Source organism: Nothobranchius furzeri, chromosome 7, assembly GCF_043380555.1.
Source record: "Nothobranchius furzeri strain GRZ-AD chromosome 7, NfurGRZ-RIMD1, whole genome shotgun sequence".
In the NCBI taxonomy this organism is placed as follows: Eukaryota; Metazoa; Chordata; class Actinopteri; order Cyprinodontiformes; family Nothobranchiidae; genus Nothobranchius; species Nothobranchius furzeri.
Genome location: NC_091747.1, coordinates 39,916,775 through 39,937,344, shown reverse-complemented (window position 1 = coordinate 39,937,344; position 20,570 = coordinate 39,916,775). Strand labels below are relative to the sequence as shown.

Here is a 20,570-nt window from a genome sequence, read left to right as displayed (position 1 = left end):
TGTGTGTGTGTGTGTGTGTGTGTGTGTGTGTGTGTGTGTGTGTGTTTACCCTTATTTATACCAAATCCCACAAAGACTCTGGACTCTCACTATGCCTCCATGACTCCTAAATGTCCACTAAACCGAGAGGACTTCCGGGTCACGACAAAGATGGCAGCTTAATTTTCATGCTCCCGAATAACCTTTAAAATAACCCTGAAAAACGACTCAAATCAAACCAGAAATATGCAAGAAAACAAGATGGAAAACAGGGTAGCTACACGAAGTAGGACAATTTTGTCTTCAAATGATAATGTGGAAGAATCGGCGACACAGGACAAGGCGAACTGGGGTAACTCGCCACCGAAGGATTACTACGACAAGAACGGGATTGGAGAAGCTAGCTTGCAAGGCATACTGAACGAATTGAGGGATTTCAGACGAGATAATAAACAGCAACTGACAGAAATTAAACAAGAGCTGCAGAGAACCAACGACCGACTGGAAGAAGCAGAGGAACGGATCGAAGAAGCAGAGACAGCCCTGCAGGCCGCAGCAACCATGATAAAAAGGCTAACTCAGCATCAGGCCGAGATGGAAGCTAAACTGCTGGACCAGGAGGGGCGCGCACGCAGGGACAACATCCGGGTGTATGGAATACCTGAAGAGGCAGAAGGCAACGACACTCCCGGTTTTCTGGAGAAAGTTTTGACGGAGTCGCTGGATTTCCCACCAGACACGGCTTTGCGAATTGAAAGAGCCCACAGAGCATTAGCTCCAAGGTCCACCAACTCCGCGGGGAAACCCCGGTCGACAAATCGCAAAAGTAGCAAGCTACAAGCTGAAGGAAGAAGTGATATGCAGAGCCTGGCAAAAAAAGGAGGTGTTTTATAACGGAACCCGCTTGTGGATCATGATTATCCCACTGTGATCCTCAGGCAACGTGCCGAATACGCACAGGTGAAAAAAATCTTTAAAAAAAAAGAAAAATTTCATTTATACTGAGTTTTCTACAGCGATGGCACCCGCCTGTACAAAAATGCAGCAGAAGCAACAGAGGACATGACAACACGGGCTTCCCAGTCACCATCGTACCGTCCAGAACCAACCCGGACCAATGGGAAATCCAGCGACTATCAACATTGCAGGAGACGGGGAGCAGAGGCGTCGGGACCGCGATCATCCCAGGAGGGGCAGCAGAGCCGGCGCCGGAGCACCGGGAGAAGAGGAGCACCCGACCGCACTACAAAGAGAAACTGCAGGCGTTCAGACGAGGATCCCCTCGCTGAAGATGGAACAGTGAACAAGACAGAGAAGTCGGTTCAACAGAACTTTTGAATTCAGATTTAACTCAGAAGTATTCTCGGAAGTATGCCTTGGTAATAGCTCATTAACCCCACCTCTTCAATTTTAGTTGTCAACAACCCCATTTTTTTTTTACACGCTTTGCATGGTAATGATGATTTACGATAGCTTTTCTGGCTCAACTTTGTAAATAAGCTTTGTCAAATAATCGGGAGATACAGCAAGGAACAGCGGGGAGAGATATACGAAAGCAGCCACCTTAAAGGGCCCCACTCAATATGAGCAGCAGGATGTCCCTTTACAGAAGCTCTAACAACATCAAGAGCTGTTTAAAGGCTTACTTAACACAAGCCTCAACATTGGAAGCGGGTTGGTGTAAGAAAAACACAGACGTCTTCAATAAAGTACCTTTTGTTCTGTTACTTACTGTTCTGTACTGTTTATGTTTCATGGTTCACAACATTCAGAGGGGTGTGCATTTGTGATTTCCCTATCTATATAGAAGATAATCTAACAGGGAAAACATCAATAAGGAAATATGGTGGATAGCTGTACATTAATAATTATATCCTTTAACATTAATGGAGTACTGAACCCAGTCAAAAGGACTAAAATTCTGAACTAAATGAAAAAAGAAGCTGCACAGATTGTAATGTTATGAGAAACACATCTGAATTCTAAAGAGCACGAAAAATTGAAAAAAAAAAGTGGTTATAATAAGGTGTTTTATTCATCATATAGGCATGGGCATAGAAGAGGGGTGGCAATTTTAGTATCCCCAAAAATCTCCTTTGAGCTTCTCTCTGAAACAAAAGATAGAGAAGGAAGATATATTCTAATCCAAGCCAACATAGGAGGTATCGAAATGACACTTCTAAACATTTACGCCCCTCCAGGCTCAGATCTCCCTTTTTATAGGAAAATGTTTGACCTAATGACAGAAGCGGAAGGCACGGTCATCTGTGGAGGAGACTGGAATGTGAAGCTCAACCCAAAACTGGACTCATCAAAAGACTCTCCCCAGTCTCCTTTACAAAATAAATTGAACATATATATGTCAGAAATGGGAATAACTGACCTCTGGAGAAGTTTACATCCAACAAAGAAGGATTATACACACTACTCTCATCCCCATGCAACTTATGCTAGAATTGATTATTTTTTCATATTTTAAAAATATCTTCACAAAATTCATGATTGTGAAATAGGCAGTATTGATCTGTCTGACCATGCACCACTGTCTTTGGAGTTAAAAATGAACAAGAGACCCGGTAAAACACAACGGAGGCTAAATTCAAGCATTCTCAATGTTCCACAATTTAAGACGCACATAAAAGAAGAAATTATAAACTTCCTTAAAACCAATAATAACGGAGAAGTTAGTCCTGAGATAGTGTGGGATGCATTAAAGGCTTATAATAGGGGGAAAATTATTTCCTTCTGTTTGTACAGAAACAAACAAAGACAATCTCAACTTAAAAACGAGCTAAAGGAAGTGGAATTAAAACATAAGAAGGAACCAAACTCAAATCTTATACCAAGGCTAAAAAAGTTAAGAAATGAAATAAATGCACTGCTTTCACAGGAAATTGAGAAAAAAATGGTCTATACAAAGAAACATTATTATGAGGCAGGGGCTAAATTCTCAAAGTTCCTGGCAAGGAAACTGAAGAAACATCAGGCAGATAACACTATCTATAGAATAAGAGACCCAGACTCGAATACCACAAGACAATATACAAATAGCTTTTCAAAAATATTATCAACAATTATACTCACAACCTAATACAAAGGATGAACTACAAATTACAAAAATATTGGAACCCCTGAATTCACCCTCCTTATCACACGACCAGAAGGTGCTTCTTACAGCGAATATCACAAAGAAAGAGATTGAAATCGCAATAACTACATTAAAAACAAACAAATCTCCGGGTCCTGACGGCTACTCATCGGAGTGGTACAAAACATTCAGAAATGAATTGGTTCCAATCCTCCACCAAATATTCAATGCTGCCTCAAAGGAAAGCAGAATACTGCCATCATGGAGAGAAGCCACAATCTCTGTCATCCCTAAAGAAGGAAAAGATCAAAGAGAATGCGGTTCATTTTGACCAAACTCAGTTCTGAATACTGACTATAAAATATATACATCAATTTTAGCAGAGAGAATAAAGGAGGTCCTTCCTAAACTTATCCACACTGACCAGACAGGATTCATTTCACAACGACAAACAAGCAACAACATAAGATGTACTCTACATATTATCAATCATATAAGAGAAAATAATATATCGGTCCTGCTGGTCAGTTTGGATGCTGAGAAGGCCTTCGATTCGGTAAGCTGGAAATTCTTATACAAAGTCCTTGAAAGATTTGGATTCCCAGAAGAGTTTATTAAGGGTATTAAGGCTTTGTATACAAATCCTACGGCCCGGATTAAAATAAATGGATACTTATCCGACTCAATAAAATTAAATCGAGGAACAAGACAAGGATGCGGAATGTCACCATTGCTCTTTGCTCTGTACATCGAGCCATTAGCCCAATGGATAAGACAAGCAGAAAATATTGACGGTATTCTAATTGGCACTGAACAACATAAAATAGAATTGTATGCGGACAATGTCTTGGTTCATCTGACAGAATCATTAGAATCGTTTACTAACTTAATGAATATTCTAGAGTCTTTTGGCCATTGTGCGGGATATAAACTCAACATTCAAAAGATCCAAGTACTAACATTCAACTTTAAACCAACTAAACATTTACAAGAAAAAATTAGAATGAAATGGGACCAAACCATGATAAAGTACTTGGGAATTAATTTTCCCAAACAGATAACATTAGTGAAAACATTGAACTATGATTTGCTTCTGGTACAAATCAAGACAGATATTCAGAGTTGGAATTGTAACCCACTACGTAACCTCATTCAAAAAATAGAAACAGTAAAAATGAGTATGTTACTGAGATTTCTCTTCCTGTTTCAAAGCCTTCCAATTGAAATGAACCAAAAACAATTTATTGAATGGGATCGGGTAATATCAAAGTTCCTATGGTAAGGTAAAAAATCATGAGTGAGATATAAAACCCTACAACTCCCAAAGGACAGAGAAGGCATGAACCTACCAAACTTAAAGGACTACTTTTATTCAGCTCAGATAAAACCACTTCTGAATATATGCAATAAGGATTACAACTCAAGACGGAAGGAAACAAAAATCTCACTAACAAAAAAATAAACCAATTCAGGCATTCCTAGCAAACCAGGACTTGATAAAGGCTATGGACAATGTGCAGAACCCCTGGATAACAGGCCAGATGAAAATTTGGAGGGCCATTAGAGAGGAATATAATTTACAGGAAAAATTTAAAGTGCTGCGTTGGTGTGCGTATGACCCTGACTTTGGTCCTAGCCAATCAGATCTGAGGTTCTTGAATTGTAAAACTCAAGGAATTACCACCCTATACTCTATAACCGAAAACAATCAAACAATGGACTTCCAGACCCTAAAAAACAAGTATTCACTTGAAAAGCAAGATTTTTTTTAGATATCTACAAGTACGCCATTACTATGAAAAGACACTTAACCATGTCATAGACCTGGAAGAACCCATATTAAAATAATTCATTGCTGCATATAAATAAGACAAAAAAACAAAAAACAAAAAGAGGAAATATCTCCAGACTGTATGAGGGCCTTTTAGCTAAAAAATCAAATTCAACAGAATATATAAAAAACAAATGGGAAGGAGAAAGTGGAGCTATTATCTCAAAGGAAGAATGGCAAAATACTGTAGATCTATTTGGAAATGCACCAACTCACTCACGTGGAAAGAATTCTCATGAAAGTGCTCCACTAGATAATTTATCGCTCCAAAACAGAAATCCTTTTCTGGGATAGAACCTAAATGCTGGAGGCAGTGTGGGTGCCAGGATGCTAGTCATTATCATATTTTCTGGGAATGCCCACCAATTAAGCATTTTTAGTCGGACCTCCACAAAAAGTTGGAGAAAATACTTAAAATGAACATACCTTTCACCTTTGAAACAATATTCTTTGGAAAAGTGGACAACTCTCTAGGGTTCTCTAGCAAATATCTATTTAACATTTTTATTTTAGCTGGCAAAAAGACCATAACCAGACACTGGCTACACCATGACTCCCCAACAGTTGAGGAATGGGAAAACCGTGAACAACATTTATACAATGCATGAGATAACTTACCTTCTCCCTTAGATTGCAAACAGAGAAGTTTAATAGGATCTGGGCTAATTGGAAGTAATAATATTTATTATAAGGTAATGTACAAGTAATCTCCGGACTGGTTTCGGTGCTGATTGATGATGGACATGAATGCGCACCCCTCACCTATAGTTCACAAAGTTAAAAAAAAAATATATATATATATATATAAAAAAAATGATATGTCAAAAGGAAAATGGGTTATGTAACAAAAAAATTTATCCTACAAAGAAATATTTTTGGAGATTGCAAAACATGTAAATATTATTGTAAAATAATGATGTACATTTCATAAATAAAGAGTTAAAAAATAAAAAATGTCCACTAAACCAATCAGCCAGGACAATACGACCACTGACAGCTCTGCTTGTCTGATAAAATGTTCTGATTCAAACAAGCGTGACGATGCTGATGTCGACACTTCTCACTCACCTGGACATTTGTGCAGAATCAGTAATAGCTGTCCTCAGCAAGGACACCAGTGAGTCTAACAGAAATACCACTGGAACCAGTCAAAGAGCACAAACACATCTCATCTGGAGTTTACTAATGCTGCTGAGAAGCTTTCACCGGTGACTTTCTGGTCAGGTGAGATGGCTCCATTAGTCGATTAGTCAATCAGACCTCTAATATCCTCCAAATAAAGCATCTCTGGTTCAAAAACGGCACGGCTGATGTTTAAAAATCTAAATGGGCGGGGCTGGGTGCAGAGGGAGGGGGTTGCTCACTGTGCCGCTCGTCAGCGCAAGCCACAGAAACTCAAAGGTCTGTTACCATTCATCTCTAGATGTTTGCTGGTATTTTCTCTACACGATCAAATGTTTTGGTGAGACAGGAAGTGTGGTCGTAATGTTTTGGTTGATTGGTGATGAGTTTACTGACCAAAAGGCTTCACTTTCAGTGTGATATACAGTATATAGGACTTTCCCATGGCCAAAAAGTCAAACAGGATGTTGTACACCACCATAAAGCACATATTTACACAAAAATACATATAAAACACATGTAAATAAATCAAGTCCTATCACAGAATCAAAACCATCAACAATCGAGTAAGGAACCCACAATCAGCACAAGTTAAGAGAGAAAAACTCAAAAAGGCACCGTTCATTGTGACTGATGGCCAAGGAGCAGACGAGTGTTTAGACGACTCCTAAGGGGATACTTTGGAAAAATGAAGCTGACATTCCTGGTGCTGCAGTCTGCTTCCAGCACATTTTCTGCATGTTTTACATCAGGTACGCAGCTGATTTGTTTAATTTACTGATGAACCGCTCCTGTAGACACTAAGGAAGGCTGGGGAGACACTTCAGCTGTTAGATAAAGGTGTGAAAAAGACGAACGCACAGCGAGGAGATACGTTTTGCTTTAGGTTCTATAAATGGACACTAGGGGATGGTGAAAGCAAGCCCAAACTGCCTAGTTCCCCATTAAATCTGCTGAGCAAAGAAGCCTGTTTCATGTCTGCTGGTAGGTCATTCAAGAGCCCCGGTGCCAGGACCGAGAAGATACGAATCCCTCATGACTTCAGCCTATACTCTAGGCACTACCAGCAGGCCCTGTTCAGCTAACCTGGGGTGTACGGGTGGATAAGACCTGCCAGGGAACAGGGAGCCACACACCTGAAAACGATGAGGTGGATTTTAAAAGTAACATGATAAGGGACCAGAAGCCAGTGCAGGGCTGCCAGGACCGGCGTTGTGTGCTCTTACCAGTCAGTCACGTGGCTGGACAACCTGGAATAAAGCAAATTGCAGTAGTCCAACCTGGAGGTGATGATGGTGTGAATCACCATTACTAGATGCGTGTGTGTGAGAGAAACGGCTTAATCCTATCTATTCACCTGAGATGGAGAAAACAAGATCTCACAGTCCCGTTCATCTGGCTGTCCAGTCTGAGCTCCAAAAACAGCTTCACCCCCAGACCGGATCCCTTCCTTCTCATAGGGTGCTAGAGGAGAAATCATCCCTGTTGACACCTCCCTGCCTATTTCAGACTAAACAGAACAGCCTCAGTCTGTTTTTGGTCCAACAGCTTGTGCATAAAACACATGAAAACTGTCCAAATGCTGCTTGAATCAAAACAATTGTTGAGTTTTGACACCTTAAATAGATCAAAGGAACTTGGTCAAACAAACGAGTCTCTGCTCACACGTGGTGGTCTCTTTTACACGTAAACTTCTCTCTTTCTTGTGACAGAACCAAGCTTTATCCCGCTCCTCCACCTGTTTAGACACTTAGGCAGTATTCTTATTTCATCTGTAACTAACAATCCTGGTGCTCAGGGTTGTTGTTTTTGCTGCTAACTCACCTTTCTAGATGAAACAAGCTGTAGACCCTGACGTTACCAAATGGATGATGTGTAATTCACCCTTATTTATTTGGACCAACATTGCATCAACACAGTGTAAATAAAACATGCATCTAGAAAACTTTTCTCCAACATCCCTCTGACTTTTCTGAGCAATCGCCAGCAAACAGTGAAAGCAGAAAAGTTCTTCTGTTTGTGTTTCTACTCAAAGAGGACCTGCAGCATTCCTGGTTTTAAACATTCAAGCACCGTTGAGTATTAAATAAACATAAACCTGTAACGCAACTTAAAGGATTATGACCTGGTTTTGGTTGGGATTGATCCGACTTTTCAGGAAAAACGTTTTGAACAGAGACACACGAGAGCTCTGGTGATGCTTTGTGCGTTTGAGAACTACATGCATGATGGATGTGGAGCCTCTGTAGGAGATTCCTGCGTACGTTTATAAATTCATGCTTTAGGTGATGCAGAGTGCAGCATGAGACCCAGATTTAATCTGACACCGCGTGGAAGACAAACGTATGAGAAGATAAATGTTCGTCTGATTGTTTCATGCTGGAGGAGAGCAGAAGTGTGAAGCTTCCTCCTCCTCACCATCTCTCTAGTGTGCTGCTCAGTCAGGTTTCAGATTAAGCTGATCTAGTTAAGATTCCCACTCTGGCATGTGGAACTCCTGTCAAGACTGCCTGAGCGCTACGAGTCCAGCATGCAGCCGGATGGCTGATACTCGCTACCACGTCTCATTCTCACTCCTCTGAGACTCCCAAGAGTCAATAATTCATCTCTCTCTCTCTCTCTCCAGCACCAGGGAAAGTCAGTCTGTCTTCCCACGCTCACTTCATCATTTTTCTCTCATTCCAGAATTTTTTTGCTACTGTTGTTCTCTGTCTCCTCTCACCAACACACACACACACACACACACGCACGCATGCACGCACGCACGCATGCACACACACACACACACACACACACACACACACACACTCACACACACACCCTTACTATATTGCACCACCTCAATAATTCAAAGTCATATATGAAAGTCAATGAAAGTTGCCATACCTCGGGTCATTACGATGCCTGCTAGGGATTTGTGTCGAGCGTGGGCCAGACTGCAGCTGCCCACCAGCAACCGGTACTTCTCCTTCACCAGCTGGAATACCGAATCGGCAAAGTCCTGGAAAACAGAACCACTTCCTTATTTACTACTGAACACTGTGGACCCTGCTGGGTAACCTTCCACCTCCTGGATTTGTTCAGGTGAAATGAGACTTACGGGCACCAGATTAGCTTTTCTCTAAACATCACCTTGTCTAGGTGAGACTCGGTGTTTTCTAAATGAAATTAGTGATCCCAACTCTAAACATAAACAATACATATATGTGCTTGGGTTTAAAGACCACACTCACTCGTTTTTTTCAACACATCAGAAGTGGTTTCTAGTATAAATGAATGCCTTGTGAGTCGATCTTTGTGGATAAAAGCTCTGACGCTCCTGTTTCAGGTACTAGAAGTAACCTAGTTCCTAAAACAGGAGTGCCCATCCTAACCCCACAGTACTGCAGGATTTGGAGTCTTATTTCCTGATACTTAGACATCTTGCCTTTGATTGGCTAACAGCAACACATGGCTGCCAACTTATAAGAAGTTTTGTAGTGAGATTTTCTTTATTTTAATTTCTATTTGTGTGTGTGTGTGTGTGTGTGTGTGTGTGTGTGTGTGTGTGTGTGTGTGTGTGTGTGTGTGTGTGTGTGTGTGTGTGTGTCAAGGATGCTGTAATCACAGATTGCTGTGAGAAAACCCACAACGTTAATTAATTATGAGCAAATTAAATTGAAATTGATAAAATGTGGCAAAAAACATTTATTTTCACTGCAGAACAGATTCGTCACAATATGTCTTTTAAATGAGTAAACTTATAGCATAGCAAAGCCCATCTAGAGAGGCAGCAGTATCTCAGAAGGTAGAGCGGGTTGTCCAATAATTGGTTCAATCCCGGCCCCTGCCAGAGAATGCCGCTGTTGTGTCCTTGGGCAAGACACCAAACCCACCTTGTGTGATGGTGGTGGTCAGAGGGACCGGTGGCACCAGTGTTTGCCCCAGGGCAGCTGTAGCTACATCGTAGCTCATCATCACCAGCGTGTGAATGTGTGTGAGAGTGGGTGGATGACTGTTTATGTTGTGAAGCGCCTCGGGGGGCTAGAGCACACCAGAGACAGACGTGCCACGCCGCGTCGTGCCGTCATTTTAAATAGAAGCCATTATAGTTAATGAGAGTGGCTACATGGGGAGCACCGTGCCGTGTCCCTGAAGCATTGTGCCGCTGAAGCTGGATTCCAGTTCTATTCAAAGAACTGTTTTTAACATTTCGTAGTACTTTACAACAGACATTGCAACGCAGAGCGGCTTTACGCCACAAACCCAACTGCAGCATTGATAACTTTAAAGTACTATTGGCCTTAAAATATTCCAATAAATAGACTACTTACCTATTTTTAACACTAGAAGTCCCAAGAATTTCAACATCCCCCCTGAAGTCCTGAAGCAGGGTCAAAAGACCCTTAGTCCACACGGATGACTCTGATAGCTCCAATTAGCATCCCTTCATTTGTAAATGTGGCCCTTGCCAGAGGAATCAGCAGGGGGGAGGAGAGATGAATTCACACAAAAGTCACATGATGTTGTGCCGCATTATCCAGGTCATTTTGCCAAATGTGAGGGGACTAGAAACATGAGACATGAAAACATGAGAGAAGTTTTCACTGTTTTGGTAGAGATATGGCATTTTGCTGCTGTTCCATGGTGCTTCGCTAAACCATATGGAGGATTTTGCCAAATACACCTTGAATTTTGAGAATGTCATCTCAGTTTCGAGAAATGAGCCAAACTAATTGAAAAAAAAAAAACCTGTAAATCAACTTAAACTTGTTCAAAAGTTGGGGATAAGTTGGTTCAAAATGACTGAGTGTAAGCTGCTCCTGAGAGTGTCTGCCCATCCCCCAGCTGCATTTTTTGCAGGGCCATCCTGAGCAACAGCTACAGAAATTTGCATGCAGTCTTTAGTGCTGTGGAGGATAAATAGGTGACTGCTTCACCTATTTTGTTGACAAGAAACAAAATGCAAAGGAGGCTAACCACTCAACAGGCATTGGAACTGATCGTGAGCAAGGCCAACCCTTGTGACTCAGATGGAGAAGACAACCAGATTCGGACTCTGAGCTGTCTTCAGGTTAGACTTCTCAAACTACCTATTTTCATTTCCTGCCTATCTCTTTTTATTTAGAACCAAACAAAAAGTTAATTTAAAATTGTTTATCTTGCAGATGAGGAGACGACTCTATCAAAAAAGAGAGCTCGGTTTGGAGTGAGCTGACAGAGACCTCAAAATATGGCACTGTGTGGTGTAAAAAACAAGTGGGGACATGTCTCCATATTACTCCAATAGAACCTTACGCCACAGCAGGAGAGCCAATAGCTGAGGCCATTGTGGATGTGATGGACCAAATGGTGCGGGAGTACAGCGTGCGTGCAGGAACACAGAGATGGCCAGTCGCCGTGTTCTACAACATGATTGACATGGCAGCACTGAATGCACATGTGCTTTATCAGGCATGCATTGAGGTGCAGGAGAGACGGGTGAACTTCCTGGTTGAGCTTGCAAATGAGTTGGGTGACGGTCATGTGAGTGAGAAGAAGGCACGCAAGGAGAAACTGCTTCAGCTAAAACCTTCCACACCCAGCCCTGGCAAAAGGGCAAAGTGTCAGGTCAACCATCGTTGCACAAACAATTGTGCAACTTTGAGATGTGTTGACTGCTACAAATATGCATGTGGCAAATGTACCAGAGTCATACCCTGGCAGTGCCAGGTATGTTCCGACAGTGCAGACTGATGCACTCACTCACTCACTCAAACGCATGCACGCACGCGCACACACACACACACACACACACACACACACACCCACATGCAGCACCCCACTGCAGCTTAGTGTAAATATGTGTGAAATTGATTTATTCCTTGTACTTTTTGGATCATTTTTATGACAAAAATAAAAAGCATGGAAACTAATAACAGTTGTTCTTTTGTATATTTCTCATGCTGAAATTTAAGTCCTCTTGACTTGGGCACAAACGCTTCTGGTCTTTGCTCACAGCTGGACCTGGAAAACCTTATTTACAAAACAAAAGTGGCAGTTCACAACTCATTATACAGTGTTAGCTAAAATCCTTCGGGTCACTCGACCCATCTCTGGGTTCCAAAGGTAGAAATGTTAAATGACCCTTCTCTGGGACTTCTAGTGTTAATGAGTTAGAGTCTCTCAAAACACAACAGCAAGTCCGATCATGTAAAAACAAAAGAGGGATGTTGTGACTATCGCACGACTTTCCCGGAAGCTTTCAGAGAGGCATTGAGTCCTGTATGACCACATGACAGAGGTGTGACCAAGTCACTGCTTTGGAAGTCACAAGTATTTTCAGTCAAGTCTCGAGTCAAGTCCAAGTCAAAGACAACCAAGTCCAAGTCAAGTCCAAAGTCAATGATGTGGAAGTCCGTATCAAGTCCAAGTCATTAACTCTGAAATTTCAAGTCATGATCAAGTCATCAGTCAAACTTCAATTTAAGGACAATGATAATAAATAAATTCCAGGAATAAAGCTTCTTAAAGCTTCATTTATTTGCTCAAACAAGCAGAAAGTGCAACTGATTATAAACAAAGAGCTGCTGCAGTTAGCGGTACCAGATCACACCCAGAACAAAGAATGATTCATGATTTGTATCCATGTCGTGCCACTTTTGTGCTAAAATATAAAATATACTCAAGTTATCATCAAGTCAACAGATGCAAGTCGATTCAAGTCGCAAGTCATTGGTGTTCAAGTCCGAGTCAAGTCATAAGTCTTTATAGATTTTATCAAGTCGAGTCAGGAGTTATTAAAATAATGACTCAAGTCCAAGTCATGTGACTCGAGTCCACACCTCTACCACTTGACTACTCAAAACAGCGGCGCATCTGTCTCCGGGGTGCCCCAGGCTTAAGAAGGTGCTTTACAAATCAGGTGACCAATTCTCATAGAAACTATAATTAGCTAATATTACAATCAGGTTAAATACTGTTCGTATTTCTGTTGGACTGCTCATAACATACAGGTTACTACAGCTTTATTGTGAATAATAGTGATATGGAAATGTGTTTCTTCTACCTTCATTTGTTAGTTTAATAGTCTGGAGGTTTCTTCCTGTTAAAAGGGAGTTTGCCTCTCCACTGTCACTACATGCTTGCTTATTCCGCTCAGTCTGCCGCTGTCGTCGAGTCTTTGGGCAAGACACTTAACCCACCTCGACTGCTGGTGGTGGTCGGAGGGACCGGTGGCGCCTGTGCTTGGCAGCCTCGCCTCTGTCAGTGCGCCCCAGGGCAGCTGTGGCTACATCGTAGCTCATCATCACCAGCGTGGGAATGTGTGTGTGAACGGGTGCATGACTGATTGTGTTGTAAAGCACCTTGGGGGGTTCCAGGACTCTAGAAGGTGCTATATCAAATACAGGCCATTTACCATTTGCTGCGAGGCAACAGTGCTACCAACTGCACCACCATGCAGCCCACAGTTTATTTTGTGAAGCGCCTTGAAACGACTCTTATCGTGATTTGGCGCTTTATAAACAGACTGATTTGTATTGAATAGTTTACTTGTCTCCAATTAAGAGTAAAATCCCAGATTCTGGCTAATACCCTGATGTTGGTTTTTAACATATTGAAACTGAAATTGAAAGGAATGTCTTTTCTAACGTTTTAGGGTCCTTCCTAAATGGACTGGCGTTGATCCTCGGCTCTCCTAACTGAAGCCAGGTTCTCACTGGGCTGCAGCTGGTACCCACTAGTGAGGAAATGAGCTAATTCATTCATTATCACAGAAAAGCAGAGACTTAAATTATGATGCAACATCTTAGTCTCCAAAGAAAAACATAACAGTCTGGTGCTATCTCAATTTAAACCTAAAAATCTGCAATGATCATTTTTCTCCACATGCATCAGCACTGAGAGGCTGCTGTTGTATGATGATACGAGATTAAACATCTCTGAAACATTCATTAGGATCCATTCAAAGACAGAAGGGGGGTGGCGGGTACCTAGAGGAGAAACACGGACCGACATAAAGCCTGCTGTGTGTGTCTGGGTTTTAAATAAAAACAACTAATTAGTGTGTGCTAAAAGATCTGTGGCAGCTGCAAATGTAGTTTAATAGCCACATCTTTTTCAAAGTGAAGTTGACAGAAGAAAGATGAGTAATCTTTAAAGATAAATTATGCTTTGTTGTTGTTAATAGCCTGATTCTCTGTCTTGAGACTCACTGCAAAAACAACAAAAACACGAAATGTAGCCCTTGGCATGTATTAACACAGACGGCCTGAATTAATTAGCATATTTGCTGTTACAAGTTATTGTACATGAGACTGAGAATTTCATGCACCCAACAGCTAAATCACAGACGGCTCTTTTGATTAGCCTGATCTGGGCCTGCTCAATGCTTCAGCTCGCCCAGAGTCAAAAATGTTTATTTGTAACAGATAAAAAAGCGTCATGATCGACGATGGCTGCTAAAGATCAAGCAGCTGTTGAACTTTGAACTGGAGGGGATGACAAAACGCTGGTTTTAATTGGCTGAATAAAGGATGGATGGTTTCCTGATTATAGATGTTTACAGACACAGCCATGTTTTCTTAGTTAGCCGTGGTTAGTGTGAGCTCTGCACGTGGAGCTGAAAGCCCCGCCCACTCACCTGCACACACTGATGGTGTCTTTAAAAATCTATAAACACCATTTTGTTGTTTTCAGCAGGCTCTGATGTGGAACTGAATGACCGATATCAACGTGAGTCACGTACTTCCGAGCACGCCGACTGTTTCCTGTCCATCTAGAGCAGAGGTCCTCAATCCCCGGGCCACGGACCGGTACCGGTCCTTGGGTCATTTGATACCGGGCCGCACCGTGTTTTCGCACACAAAAAAAAAATTACACAGTGAATTTTATTTTGAAAAACGACAGGATTCACTTCATTACACCCACCTCCCTCTCACTCTTGACGCATGTGTAGAAGCTTGCACTGGTCATGTTGTAAGGTACCGCTCAAAATACAACACACCCTTATGCTAGCAAAATGAGTAAAAAACAAGCATTTAAACCAAGGCCATTAGGGAGAGTGGAAATGCAATGTTGGTTAAGACTTAACGTAACTTAACTGGTTAAAACTTAACCGACATAACCGTTAAGTAGATGGTAGTGTGTGTTCATGCTGATGAGGTTACAAGTGCACATTCGGGTTCACATTTATTGTTACATTTAAAAAAAACACAGTGTTTAAGCTGGTCATATGATATTAATTTGTATTTATCTGCTACATGTTAAAGACCGGTCCGTGAAAATATTGCCTGATGCGAAACCGGTCCCTGGTGCAAAGAAGGTTGGGGACCACTGATCTAGAGCGAAAGAACGTGCTTCTCATCTCATTTCCTGGGCCATCTGGAGCTTGGACACTCTCTGAAAACCTACTTTTCACTACAAGAACGCATCTTTCTGCTGTGATTCAATCCTCAAACTCCAAATCTTCAAACTACAGACTGATTTATTGGATGAAAATGTCTTCTCGTCGCAATAGTTATCCACACACAAAAAGAAGAAGTTGCCAAAGCCTGCACTTGTCCCCTCCAAGCTTCTCTGCTCTCCGTTCCATTCATAATGAAGGGTTTAGTCTCTGAGCTGGCTCCAACTGTAAAACATAAATGCATCACCGGGAGATGGCAACAGAGGGGCATGGGAGTGGGCCTGCTGGACTGTAGCTAAGAGGACATCAACAGATGCCACTGCGACAGACGTGCAGAGCGAGGGAGGAGCAGAGAGATTAGGGGCGAAAGAAGACGAAGCGAGCGAGTGAATTAGTGAACATATTGCACATTATAACCCTCATCAGAGCTGTGAAATACTCACAGTGAGAACTGGCGGCTGAGGTGCTCACAGCTTGTGGTGTGGTGGGCGGCATGCGGGTCCATGAGTATGTATGCATAAGCACATATTGCTGCACTGACTCTGGTGTCAGCCTGAAGCTTTTCTTGTACAAAAAGGGCGGCGAAAAGTCAACAAGATGGATGACTTCAGCACAACGCTCATGTGGCGGATTACATCTGAGATGAAGGCGGTCGTCTTTACAACACGCAGCTGGCACTAAAACAAGAGGAAGGTAGGTCTGGGGCAGAGCCAACAGGGTGTTGGATCTGCATCCATCACCAGGAACACGGACTAGAACGTCTAGTCACAGCTTTACTGTGGAGGGATAGAAACGAGTGCTGTAACTGACTCCAGTCCAGTTTAGGTGAGGGATGGCAGCAGAATCGCCATCAGAGCTCTGTCCCAGCTAACAACGCTCTGTGTGGAGCTCCTGCATCAGAAAACTCCCAGCTTTAGAAGGGCATAGTCTTTAAAATCACTAATTCTTGTTTGAAACATAAAAGTAAAAGAGGAGGAAACTCTTGCTCCAGAATGAAGGCAGGTTTTGCTCTTATTCATGATTTCCTGAAGATCGGGAGAAGCCCTCAGCAGTGTGAGGAGGACCGCATACATCCTGATGAGGAGCTACGCTGACGGCTGGGGAGGCACTGAGCGTGGACCAGTAAATGCATCATACTGGGAGGTGAAATAAGGTCAACAGAAAGATCCTTTTAAGTGGTTCGGTTGATCTTTATGCTGCTTTGTTGGACCATCCAGATCAGATGCATGCAATTTTCATGCAAAGCAGAAGTCTAAAGGTCAGAATATGAATGAACAGAAGGTTCTTGTCTCTTATTACTGTTGCAGGAGGGGAGTCGCGTTCTGGTGATGCAGGATAACCAGTAAGCTGCAGCTTTAATGAAAACCGACAACTTTAAAAGATGTTCTGCTGACCTTTGCTGCTCAGAGGAAATCATACTTTTATTCACACAGCTTCAAGGGTTCTGTGCAGCAGCATCACTGACAGAAAAGGGAAAAGACTAAATGACAGCGTTTCCTGGACCTGAAAGTGACATCAAATCAATTTGAGACGACCTGGCCTGACTTGGCAGAGTCAGCTGGTGTCGGTGACAGTGTGAACCCAGAGTCAGCTCCTCCATCCCTTCTAAAGGCCTTTTCATTTGGCGAAGAGAGAAGGTGGCAGCTCTGTGAGGCCTGGAGAGCAAAGGTAGAACAGGCCTTGGCAAAGAGCCTGGCTGTTTGTCCCTCCCTCCTCCTTCTGTCTTCTCACCTCCCTCCTCCCTCTCCATCTCTTAAAGTCTCTCTTTTCAACTCAAATACAGTTCTCCTCCCTTTCTTCCTCCCGTTCCTCCCCCTCCCTGTGCCGGTGTGTGACAGGGAGCAGAAACAAGGAGTCACCAGGGACTATAATTTTCTCATCATGAGAGTCAGAGTGAGAAAACAATACACTCACCTGACTCAGATAAAAAACAGGCTGCCGTTTACAGCTGTGTTTCTCCACAGCCCTCCACCCCCCACCCGCACACCCTCTCTCCTCAGTAGGAGTCGAGTGCTACCCTTGGTGTGAGCCTAATGTTGCAGAAAAATGGGAGCAAGGATCTGACTCCTCAGCCAGACGGACCATTCGAGTGACCTGAGAGGAGAACCGGCCGCTTGGTTTCCTCTTGGCTGGGCAAGGAGGGCGGCAGCGCTCCTCCATAGATGCATCTGGAAATTTTGTTCCTCAGCATCTCTCTCAGGTAACCGATCCGTGCTCCTCTCTGAAGATGCCTCGCCTCAAACTGCTGCTGTGGCAATTTGTGGCTCTCGCCCCACCTGGCGTCTCTCCTGTATTAGTTCTGACCAATTTACTTAGCAACTCCTCCGGGAGGGGGGGGAACAAGCGGCAGGAGTTATTTAGTGGCAGCAGCTGTGATAGGTGAGAGCTGCTGTAGCGGCGTTTCAGGAGGAGGCACTGAGGCAGAGCAGACGTGACCTTTGACCCTGTTTCAACTAGACAGCCCCTAACTGACATAAAGCTGTTTAACAGCAAGACAAAAGCGATGAGAAGAATGTATTCATCTGAGTTAACAAAGGTTATGATTTAAATGTACATCTAATAATATTAATATGACATCTTGTTTTTAAGACTTTGTTTAGTGGGTTATTTAATTTTAGTGCATTATTCCAAAGATAGAGAATAAACTATGTCTAAATTATGCTGTTCCTAAATAAACCCTAGTTTCAGTAAATCTGCACTAAATTTGAGCTATTTCTCATGCTACTAATTATATTTAATAAAAATATACTGGAGTTATGTAAATTAAAAGTAGACTTAATATATGTATTTTACTGTTCTTCAATCTGTTGTTCCTATCTCACCTCAGATTGGATAACAGCAATCGACTCTACCATTGACTTTGATGAACGTTGATGTTTTATGTAGCATCATGAAGGGACTGTTTTCCTTTCTCCTCAGGAAGAACTTATCTCCTTGAGATTTTGCTCAAGGCCTTTTGATGCCTCTGCATCTAAACTGTTTAACTAGCTATTTGCCTCCCCCTACAGCTCAAGAGAAGAAAGAGGATCAGAACTCTCTTATATTAAATAATAATCAAATACCTGTGTTAGTCCAAATAATCATGTAAAGCTCAATGTTAAATCAATCTGTGAAATAAGAATATTAATTACTTGATATTATAATCCTATGATAGTATTTTAATAAGTAATATAACTTTTAAACAACACACTAGACTGATCACATGTAATGTTAAATCACATGACACATTCCTTTGTCTCTCCAATCAGAGCTTTCCTTTCTGACGCGTGGCGTAGTCTGTGCGGTGTTTATTTTGTGTCATATTCTGATTCGACCATAAATCAAAACATCAGAATTATAAAACTAACTCCCAAGTCACCCTTAACTCAGTTCAAACGTTCTAGAGTTGCGAGCCGGCCACTCGAAACTTTTTAACCACAAAGAACCTAATGACAAGCTGGAAAATAAACCTGTTGCAAGCTCCACCTGACGCAACGCTCCTTCAGAGTAAAAACTGAACTCACTGACCCTTCAGGGTTCCTCTGACGCTGTCAACTAACTGTCGCTTACCTGGAGGCAATCCCAAGACTAGTCTGTCGTACCGTACGCTGCTTCACCGGCTTCGGTGCCAAAGGATGGGGGGGGGGGGGGGGGGGGGGGGGGTTCCAAGAACCTGGCATTCTGGATCTGCAACGGAGGTCTCTGCAAGGGAATGTAGCTCGGCAAGATAGCGTCTGAATGTGGTTTTTGAAACTCCGATTATAGTTAAGAGCAAAACATTCACTCCCACACAGAACTAATGCTTCTCCGGAAACGAGAGTTCTGATAACAACATTACACATTTACAACATCCATTTTGCCTCATTCACAACTAGATCCATTCATCACATAGTGTTTAAAGTTAGAGTTAGCCTTGTTTTAAATTGTTTAGAAATAAATCTTCTTTAACTTTAAAACTTATCTCTCTCTCTCTCTTTTGACTCTGGGTTATTATGAAGTGTTACCTAATCCCTGCATATTTTCTATGGAATCTCACCTTTGATGGTTTCCTATGTAAGATGTAACTATTGATCCACTGTATTTATCTCCACAACAAGTCTGGAGGAGCTTCTGCTGTGTGGTGGAGTTGCTAATGCTAACGGTTAGCTTCTAATAGCTGAGACGTTCTCTGCGGTTTCCTGGACGCTAAATCAACAATAGCCTTCCCTGCTGTGAGTACAGACGGGTGAGTCCATTAATGTTAAGTGACAGTGTGACATAGATCTGTCAGGATTTCTAATCCTAGGATTTCACCATCTATTTTCTATCAGAAGCTAATGCAGGAGATAGGTGTAGGAGACTGTTTTCACTTTCAGCCTGAATGAAAAACTTAGAGTGACTGATAATAATAATAATAATAATAATAATAATAATAATAATAATAATAATAATAATAATACAAAAAAACATTTAAAATGTTTTTGAGTCAACCACACATTTAAGTATCTTAAAAGTTGAGATTTAAAATCTCAGTTATGTAAATCTGCAAAACAAAATACATTAAAGCATTTTTTCATGCTTCTCAATGTTCTAACATAAAATAACATTAAATGTATTCTGGAGATTAAAAAAAATGTAATGAAACAATAATGAAGCAGTTCTCTCTCATTTGTCTAAAACTCAGTTCACAACCAGCTATTGGACCATCTGGTTGTCGGTCTCGCCGAACCGCAGCACTTCCCTGGGTCCTCAATTCATTATGTGTCCACGTATTTAGCAACAGAACACCGCTGGTGTGAGAGGTTCTCCTCAATAACATCAGGGAAGGAGAAACAGTCGACTGCTACCACTTAAACTCTATGACAAACTACGAGAGTCTCCATTTGAAGTCACGGACAACAAATGACATTTGGACCTAATGGCAGCTGGTGTTTAGCACTCTCTGGTTTCCTCTAGCACTAAGCGTTCTGGTATCAGTAGGCATGGCCAGGAGATGAAATCCAACAGCAGGAGTGACAGTGTTTGTATTTAAGCAATATTTCTGTCTTTCACATACCTGTAACTTCTTCTAATAAGCTCCTATGTCCTCCACTCATTACCTGTATTAAAGACACCTGTCCAGAACCTCAAACAGTCACACTCCAAACTTCACTAAGGCTGAGACCAAAAAGCTATCAAAAGACACCAGAAATAAGATTGTAGATCTGCACCAGGATGGGAAGACTGAA

General features: G+C 42.0%; 1 protein-coding gene across 1 annotated transcript in view; it reads right to left on the bottom strand.

The window, feature by feature from the left end:
- Positions 1 to 20,570, bottom strand: part of adarb2 (adenosine deaminase RNA specific B2 (inactive)) — a 290,068-nt gene that overhangs the window by 35,709 nt on the left and 233,789 nt on the right. The window contains exon 4 of the mRNA XM_015954895.3: positions 8,907 to 9,021. Within this exon, the coding sequence (XP_015810381.3) occupies positions 8,907 to 9,021 (115 nt within the window). The remainder of the gene's footprint in view (positions 1 to 8,906; positions 9,022 to 20,570) is intronic.